This window comes from Jatropha curcas, chromosome 9 (assembly GCF_041381405.1).
Source record: "Jatropha curcas cultivar XTBG-Jc1 chromosome 9, XTBG_Jcur_1.0, whole genome shotgun sequence".
Classification (NCBI taxonomy): Eukaryota; Viridiplantae; Streptophyta; class Magnoliopsida; order Malpighiales; family Euphorbiaceae; genus Jatropha; species Jatropha curcas.
Window position 1 is genome coordinate 15,142,068 of NC_143159.1, and position 9,445 is coordinate 15,151,512.

General features: G+C 34.0%; 1 protein-coding gene across 1 annotated transcript; it reads right to left on the reverse strand.

The window, feature by feature from the left end:
• Nucleotides 1-8,272: 8,272 nt before the first annotated feature.
• LOC149493688 (protein DMP2-like) lies at nucleotides 8,273-9,154 on the reverse strand. The gene has a single exon (XM_089726307.1). It carries the CDS (start codon nucleotides 9,152-9,154, stop codon nucleotides 8,432-8,434), a length of 723 nt encoding a protein of 240 aa, XP_089582433.1. The 3' UTR covers nucleotides 8,273-8,431.
• Nucleotides 9,155-9,445: the final 291 nt, after the last annotated feature.

Genomic DNA, 9,445 nt, shown 5'->3' on the forward strand with positions numbered 1-9,445 from the left:
TTAATTTAATATCACATACTATGTTTTAATTTATATTTTTGTTTCATGAGTAAAACAAATTTTAATTTCTTTCTACACAATATAAAAAATAAATTGCTTATTGTAGTTGTCAAAAGCTAAGAAATCAACATTCTAACAAAATTAAAAGGACCACAAAGGTAATAAATTTTTTTTTTTCTTTTTATTCATACTTTTCTCTTTTTGATATCATAACCCTTTTCTTTATCTCAACTTTATAAAATTTGAATAATTAAAAAAGAAAGAAAAAAATGAAACAACCCGATTTTTCATTTTTCAAAAGATTTTGAATTAAATTTAAAATAGAAAATTCAAATAATTTTATAATATTAATTATTTGCTAAAAGGAATCGGTTGAACTAAAAATCAAATCGAAAACCGTTAACTCGTGTTTGAACCGTTTAAAAACCAAGGCAGAACCTTCTAGAAACTGATTTGAACGGAACCGCTTGAATTGGCCCTTCTCCTCCTCCTTGATCGCGCAATGCGCTCTCTCCCTCCTCCCCGCTTCGATCAGCTCCGGTGATGCACTGACCAACAGTGGGTGGCAATCGATTTCTCCCTCAATGGCGAGCATGTTTCTAGTCTCCTCAGTATCGGTCGAGCGCTCTCTCAAGCGAATCAATGCCAGTTTTACTTCGACACCACTGTCTCCTTTGACAGTCGCCGTCTCTCGATTTCCAGTGAGCCCAACCACTTCCAGCGAGCATCTCATGCTTAGGCCGATAGACAATCAAATTTCAGCGCTTTCGATTAACTTGTTCTCCATTGATTTGTCACCGAATGAAGAATTGAGGGGATTTCGTTTTAGGTTTTAAATTGGGTAAAGGTTTGGTATTTTGATAAATCAGGCTTTGGATGGAGAAATTGATGTAGGAATTGGGTTCCCTCTGAAAAATCGAGCCCGGAACTATAAACACCTTTCAAGCCTAGCGGAACCAGAACTTTGTAGTATTTGGCTAATAGTTTATCGGTCCAAGTTAATTGTTTCGGTTTAATTAAGCTGGATGTATAGCTAAAGCAAAAAATTTACTAAAATGGAGTTAATTGATTAACCTAGATCAAAAGGAACATTATATTTAAAAAGAATCTGACATCTAATTATCAATTGGTGAGCAGCCACTTATTATTTATATAGTTCAAATAGTGTAAATAATGAGAACTCATGCAATTTGTAAGTAAGATAAATTTCATAACAATAATTGTATTATCTAAATTGGTAAATGCATTCAATGAATATAATGTAAATTTAATTATGGATTGAAATAATTATGGCATAATGGAGGATATGTTTTGATTGAGGTTGATGCCCGATGGATGGATTGTGACTTGGATTGTTCATTTGAGATGTGATTAGACAGCTATTCCAATTTATAAGGAAGATGCTGTTGGATTTTCGATAAAATACTTAATAAAGAATAAAAAATTAAAATAATTATATCATTAATGAGAAATGACTATTAAAAATTACTAGTACTCGTGTTACTAAAATTATTATTATTATTATTAATTATCACTATTAAATATTAATCACTAAAAGAACCATAATATTGATTAAGTATCAATTAGAATAAAAAAGTAAAAGAAGAACTATAGTTGTATAGCTAATAAATTAAATAAGTGGTCATAGCAGCATTGATTAGCTATTGAATAAGAATTAATTTTTTAAAAAATTAAATTCTTAGTTAAAACTTTCTTTCTAGATGTTTATAAAATTCCAGAATAACAAGACAAAAACTGAAAGAGAGCAATAATAAAGATAGTCATGTTAAGGACAATAAAGAACTGTAAATAGAGTTAAATAATCTACATCACTCATGAATTTTACATTCATACATACATGAATAATATAATGTTTATGTGAAACACGCATACATGTAGTAGACTTGTATGTCATGATCCACATTGAATATATATCTTTATATATATTGAAATGTATAGGATATTGGATATTTTACATAATGTATATGATATAAAGTTTCGTGATTGGATGTGATTTGTTTAAGATGCGCTATGTAGTTAGAATTATGTGGGTCACCTTGGGATGAGAGTACGGACATGGTGAGAATACCGTCAGTGGACCATAAGCGGGTGGATTGGCGGCCCCCTGTGCTCTATGAGTTGATGCGCATCGATGATAAAAGAAAAGAAAGAAAAATGATAAAAAGGGAAAAGAAAAGGAAAGAAAAGAGAATTAGACAAACGAGATCCATCAAGCCTGAATGATGGTGGGCTCCCTGAGTGCACTTGACACAAGGATCATGGATTTATCTTTCTGAAAATCATCTTAAAGCATACTTTAGGGGTGAGCATGATCTTTGTTTATAATGTGTGATTCCACAGACTAATATCCACTGTTTGATTACTTGAACTGTTGTGACTTATATGATAAGTGTGTATTCATGCTTGTTTGCTCAATCATAATTAGCCAGAGGGCTACTAACTGTATACTGTGATTATCATTCATGTAATTGTGTGAGGTGAGAGGATTATCATTCGGCCTCCTCATTTTTCCAAGTATTAGGAGGAAAGAAAAACCCTGTGGATCCAACTGAGTTGAAATATAGATAAAGTAAAATAATAATAATAATTGTACAAAGCATGTTAGTGTAAAAGATTATGATTTATACAGTTCCTTAATTGTATTTCAAATGGGTTGTAATTGAATAATATGGATATATATATTAATTATATGAATTGCATTTTCGATACATCTGTGGACTATCGGATTGGGCTTTGATTATGAGAATATGATTATTGGGCATGAGGCCACGATTGTGAATAGAATAAGTTTAATTAATTTAGGCTTACTACAGGCCTAAGAAGCTTTAAGCCCACCCAAGCCCTAATGTCGGTCCGGCCGAAAGGATCGTGACAAAAATATATACTTAAATTACTCTTAACTTCATGATATCATGCTAAACATTTTAAGAATGTTTATTAACAAATAACAATATTTTGTTTGAGACGGTAACTCTCTCATATTAGAAGAAAGAAATGAACTAGCAAAGTTTTGTAACACTCTCGTGATAGTAAAAATATCAACTTTTTTACCCAAGGATTGTAGTTCAGTTGGCAACGCAGGTTGAACATGTGAGAAACTTTAACTATGACTAAATGCACCTACAAGGAGAGGTGAGAAGCCTTAACAATGACTAAGTCCCGAACCGGATTAGGCATCCTGGTAATGGAGCCTGAATACCAGGGATTTATAAAAAATATATATATTTTTTAAATTCATCATAACTTAGCAAAAGTCGAGCCTTTTATTATAATATTTTAACATATTAAACCATGACATGTTAATGCAAAATATAAAAATATCTCAATTAGTTTTGTTATTATATTCATAATTAAAATTGATTATTTCATCAAACATTGTTAATCATGATAAAATATTGAAAAATAATTTTTTTTTAAAAAAAAGAGAAAAATATTTATAAACTCGCAGCTAAAATTTAGGACAAGATATTGGGCTTTTCTCCAAGTTCAAATGATATTAAACCCGAGCCCAAAGAAACTTAAATTACATTAATACCGCTATATGACCGTTAACCCGTTTATCGGACATCCTAATCGCTTATGGAAAACCTTAACCAAACAAATCCGACATAGGAAAACTTTTCCTTACCAGCAAAAGACTGATGAATTCTACAATTTGAGAATCTATAAATTGAAGTTACGAATCGAACCCAAAACTCACTAATTCTTCATTGTTTGATCTTCCAATTTCAAATATGGCGCTGCCTAGACAAATTTTCATCCACTGCCGTTTTGAACCCGCGATTTTTTATTCAGAAAATCAAGAACCCAGTTTTTCTCTTCGCCTCCGAATCTCTTTCAAGTACGAAAGATGGCTAAGAAAACTCAATGGCGAATTCAGATTGCTTCGAACTTACCCAATTTCCGCTGATTCTTCGGCTTCTTTTAACATAATTCCTCCTTCTGCTCTGTTTTCTTCGCCGCCTTTCTCCTTCATTTGGTTTCTTGATTCTGAACTTTCTTCTCTAAATCTTGAAAACTCTGTTCATGTTGACTTGGCTTACTATATCGGCCAGATTCTTGCTGATATGGCTAACCTGAGATCGTTTTTAGGATTTCATGCGGTGGTCGACGTTAATGTTGTTAGCCAAGAAACTGTTTATGAGCCGCAGAATTCTATATTGATATTTGACGCCGTAGAGGAAGGAGATGTGGTGGTGCGGCCTAGAGGAGGCGTGTCAACATGTGCGATTCCCGAGTTGAAGAAGAATGGGAGGCTGTTGCGGGCGGCGAAAGGAAGTTACGGTGACTGTGCTATATGTTTGGAGAACTTATCTGGTGCTGTGAAGGTTACTGAGTTGAATTGTAGTCATTTGTTTCATGAGAAGTGCATCTTTCAATGGTTAGGGTACAAGAATTCATGTCCGCTTTGTCGAAAAGAAATTAATTAGTATTGTGTTTTTTAGTTAGTTGTCAATTAGGTCTTATTGATTTTGTACTTTGCTTAATCGAATGAACTATTGATTTTTCGAATTTTTAAATTTATTTTCTTGTTTCATATATATTGTTGATTGAAATACAACAAGAGATTTGCAAAAGTTATTACAAGTTTAGGACATAAACAATGTTTCATGATGAAGCATTCTGAACAAGCTTTCTGAAAATATATATTAAACAATTTTTTGATTCCTAAATATGTTTGATGGTAAAAGAAAACTCAATCAAAGTTGATTTTTTCAGTCTTGGTTATTAGCTCAAATGGTAAAGAATAAGGGGGAACGGGAATTGAACTTATATATAGCTCTGCTCTAAGTACTCAAAGGCAGTGAAAGAGCAATAAATAGAATGACAAAAAAGCTGTTTATTGAAATAAATAAAATAGCTGTCTTCTAGGATACATGGGATGGTTTGTTTCAATAAAATATATATTTTTTCTTTTATCTAGATGTCGAATTTGATGAAACTGTTCAATAGTATTTTTTTAAATGTAGCTCATGAACTTGAATATTAGTAAGGCTATATATATAGCCAAGTTTCTTCAAGTCAATGAGACATCAGATTTCTCTCATATTTCTTCCTTTTTTCTTGAGTCTTTTTTATTTTAACATTTAGTATTAGAGCCCATCACGGGATTATAAGTAGCAGTCTTCTTGAAGTTTTTTTTGTTGTTGTTTCAAACATGACAACATTATCTTCCTTTGTTCAACCAACAATACCAAAGTTCGATGGGCATTATGATCATTGCACAATGCTCATGGAAAATTTCATGCGTTCAAAGGAGTACTGGAATCTAATTGAGAATGGAATTCCTACAGCAGCAGAAGGTGTGATTCTAACGGACGCACATAAGAAGAACATTGATGACCAGAGATTGAAAGACCTGAAAGCAAAAAATTTTCTATTTCAAGCATTAGATCGGTCGGTCTTGGAGACAATTCTCAACAAGGATACATCAAAGGATATATGGGACTCCTTGAAGTAGAAATATGAAGGTACTACACGAGTCAAGCAGGCATAGCTACAAGCTCTTCGTAAAGAGTTTGAAATTCTCCATATGAAAGTAGGAGAAATTGTGAATGAATACATTGCCTAGACTTTTGCCATTGCTAACAAAATGAAAGCAAATGGTAAAGACAAGGGAGATGTTGTTGTCGAAAAAATTCTGAAATCCAAGACTTCCAAGTTTAATTATGTTGTTTGTTCAATTGAAGAGTCTAAGGACACAAGCACATTAACTATTGATGAGTTGCAAAGCAGTTTGCTTGTGCATGAACAACACATGAGCTCTCAGATTGAAGAAAAGCACGCCTTAAAGATTTCTCATGGGGATCAATCCGGAGGAAGAGGTTGAGGTAATGGACGAGGAGGTTGTGGAAGAGGTAGAGGTAGACAAAATTTTGATAAATCAATAGTAGAATGCTATCGTTGTCACAAACTTGGGCATTTTCAATGGGAGTGTTCACAAAAGGAAAAGGAGGAAAATTTTGCTGAGACCCAAGAAGAGATGTCGTTGATGGCATATACATATATAAGTATTGCTGCAAATTAAAATACATGGTTTCTTGACTCAGGTTGCAGCAATCATATGTGTGGAAAGGAGTATTTCTTCGACTTTGATGAAAGTTTTAGAGATTCTGTGAAGCTGGCAACAACTCTAGCTTGATTGTTAAAGGCAAAGGCAATATAAGGCTGTTAATGCATGGAATAGCACAAACCATTATAGGTGTATTTTATGTACCAGAGTTGAAGAACAATTTGCTATGTATTGGGCAGCTACAAGAAAAATGTTTTGCCATTTTGTTTTAGCGTAATAAATGCAAGGTGTACCATCCTGACAAAGGCTTCATTATGGATACAACAATGTCTTCTATTCGGATGTTTGTTTTGAACGCTCTATCTCAACCTATAGCATCTGCTTGTTTCAACACAATTACAGAAGATATTGAAGAACTCTAGCATTGTCGGCATGGACACCTAAGCTTTAAAGGCTTACAACTTCTTCAGCAAAAAGATATGGTGCATGGTTTACCATAGATCAAGATTCTGTTAAAACTATGTAAAGACTGTCTGGTGGGTAAACAGCAATTCGACCCTTTTCCAAAGAGTAGAGCACTTGGAGAGCTTCACAAATTTAGCAATTAGTCCATGCTAATATTTGTGGACTGATCAAGCCTATTTCTAATAGCAACAAGAGGTATTTTCTCACTTTCATTGATGACTTCAGCATAAAATTATGGATTTATTTTTTAATAGAAAAGTCAGAAGCTTTTGCTGTTTTTAAAAGATGTAAGGCTAATGTTGAAAAAGAGACAAATTCTTTTATTAAAGTCCTTCGCAAAGACAGAGGAGGGAATTTACATCACAGGAATTCACTATTTTTTGTGAAGAAAATGGCATAAAAAGGCAATTGACAGCTGCATATACGCCACAACAAAACGGAGTCGCCGAGCAGAAGAATAAAACAATTATATATGAATATGGTTCGTAGTATGCTTTTAGAGAAGAAAATTCCAAACTCTTTTTGGCCAGAAGCTGTTAATTGGACAACACATGTCTTGAATCAAAGTCCTACCTTGGCAGTAGAAAAAAATGCTGAAGGAAGCATCACTACAAAAAATTTCTAATTTGCGACCAATATAAGAAATCGGTCGCATAATTCATTTAGCACCCAATTTGCGACCCTTTGTAGTGGTCATAAAAGTACTCGTTGCAAATTATTTTGTGATTGATGGTCCAAGTGGTTGCAACTTAACGATCGATAAGTCGGTCACAAAGTATAACCAATCGGTTGCAAATCCATGTTGTCTTTTCCAGTTGACAACCTGTCGCAAAGCAGTTGCAAACTTTATCGGTTACAATTCGCTAGAGGCAATCGCTAATCAGTCGCAAAATTTGTAAGTGATTGGCTGATAATCGATTGCAAATTTGATTTTAACGGTTATAATTTGGTCGCTCTTCAGTCGCAAGTCGGTTACAAAATATGATTATAGGAAAAAAAATTAAAAATATAAAAAATTATAATTTTTTCCACCTGTTAAAAAGCAACATGTATATATATCAAAATCATCATCATCATCACTACAGAATAACAATCCAAAAAGGAACTATAGATGTAATATACTATACAGAATATGAAAAATCATAGATAGCTAAAATGGTCCAAAATCAAATCTACGATGTCGGTTCTTTAGATGATCTAGTGTAGTGTCCGCTGGATGTGTTGTAGTGTCTGCAGCAATGACCAAGGTATCATCTGCTACATTTTTGATATGTTTTAACGTGCCTATATATCTGCGTGCCCCATATGAATTTGATTACAAATGGTTAAACACAATGATGCTTTTGTTTCACTTAGTCATGAAGCAAGACAGTGAATTATTCTGCATAGGCTATGGTTTAGTCTCTGAATTGTCAGGTTATGTTAAAAACTTTAAGCATTCTTTGGCAGACCAGTTGCAATGTGGCATGTAAGAGCTGAGATAGCGCCAGGTCTCGTGATGGTGGAGTTTGGTGGATGGTTTAGGCTTGACTCTAAATCATCCAATGGTAGCTCATCAGATATGATACAAATAAATTCGGCCAAATACATGCATTCACACTTGAATTTTGCAGCACACTAAACTTTGTAAATGAACCGTTGTGCACTCGAACTAGTAAATTTTGGTAACGTTGCACACATTTCCATACTAATAGCTATAATTTTTAGATTTTTTAGTTTCTATATCCAAAATATTAATTTGATATTTAGTTAGCATAATTTTTGAAACAATAATTTTTGAAAGGTTCTAAAACAATATTGATTTTTGTACTGTTTATTTATCCCTTTCTCATTTTCTCTGATTGTAAGGGTTGAAACATATACAATTCGATGGGTTTGGTTTTTGAAATCTCAATTGTTATCCTAGAGTTTATCTACCAGGGGGAAACCCCTTCATTTTCTAGGGTACAAATAGTCTCTCTGCAGCAAGAAAGGGTACCCAATACCTTTTCTCTTAGAGGGAAATAAGACAAACAAAACACTAATCACAAACCCTATAACAAGAGGAACAATATTGATAACCTTTCTTGGCATTGCAGGGTAGAAGCATCCAACAACATCAGTATGTGATCCAGCAAATGCCAGAAATGTGATCAAGGAAAGTGAAGCATGGAAGATATCAGACAATCTTAGCCTATAATCTGAAGGCACATTTGGTTTCTTCCCACCCCCATTGAAAGTCCATATCCCTCCGAATGTTGCCACCCCATAGAACAACCTACCAGTCGAGGTTCTGAAGCTATCTGTGAACGTTAAGAAGACACAGGAGGTGGCTAGAATTGCGCAGAAAATACCCATCAGCCAGCGATTGAAAGAAGTGCATTTGCCATCATTGGTTAGAAGAGGCGCAAAAATGGTGAAGGCAAGGATTGTAGCAGTCGGCAAGAGAACATTAAGCCTAGCAGTACCGCTTAGTATTGTATTAATGAGGTACAGATAACGAGATTCATCAGGTTCATCATCATTCAGATAGTAGTAATCACTGCTGTTTTCCATAAGGTCTTGCCTGTTTCGAGTAGTTAGTTTGTTGAAGGAATTGCGATAGAAGAAGAAGCTTTTCTTGTTGTATAAAATGTGTGTATTACAGATTCTTTGTTTATAAATAAGTATTGGCATCTTCAGTTTTTTGTGTGCAAGGTTTTCCTTAGGAGCTAATTGTTTGTTTTGGCATTTGCTTTTTTTGTTGGAGAAAGGAAGGGGATATGCTTTCCCACTCAAACTTCTCAAGGAATAAGAATCAGTAAACGGCAACCAATCTCCAAACGACAAGTAACTTCTTATTTTATCTATTAACTGCCAATTGTGTGAAGCAGATGACAAGCCTTTACTCTTTGCACAAATGACAACAGCTAGGCTCAATACACTACTCAAGTAATAATTCAATAAAAATATATTTCTGGCTCGTTA

Bases quoted from the DNA above. Each gene is read 5' to 3' on its own strand.
- LOC149493688 (XM_089726307.1), bottom strand. From the start codon at position 9,154: ATGCCAATACTTATTTATAAACAAAGAATCTGTAATACACACATTTTA.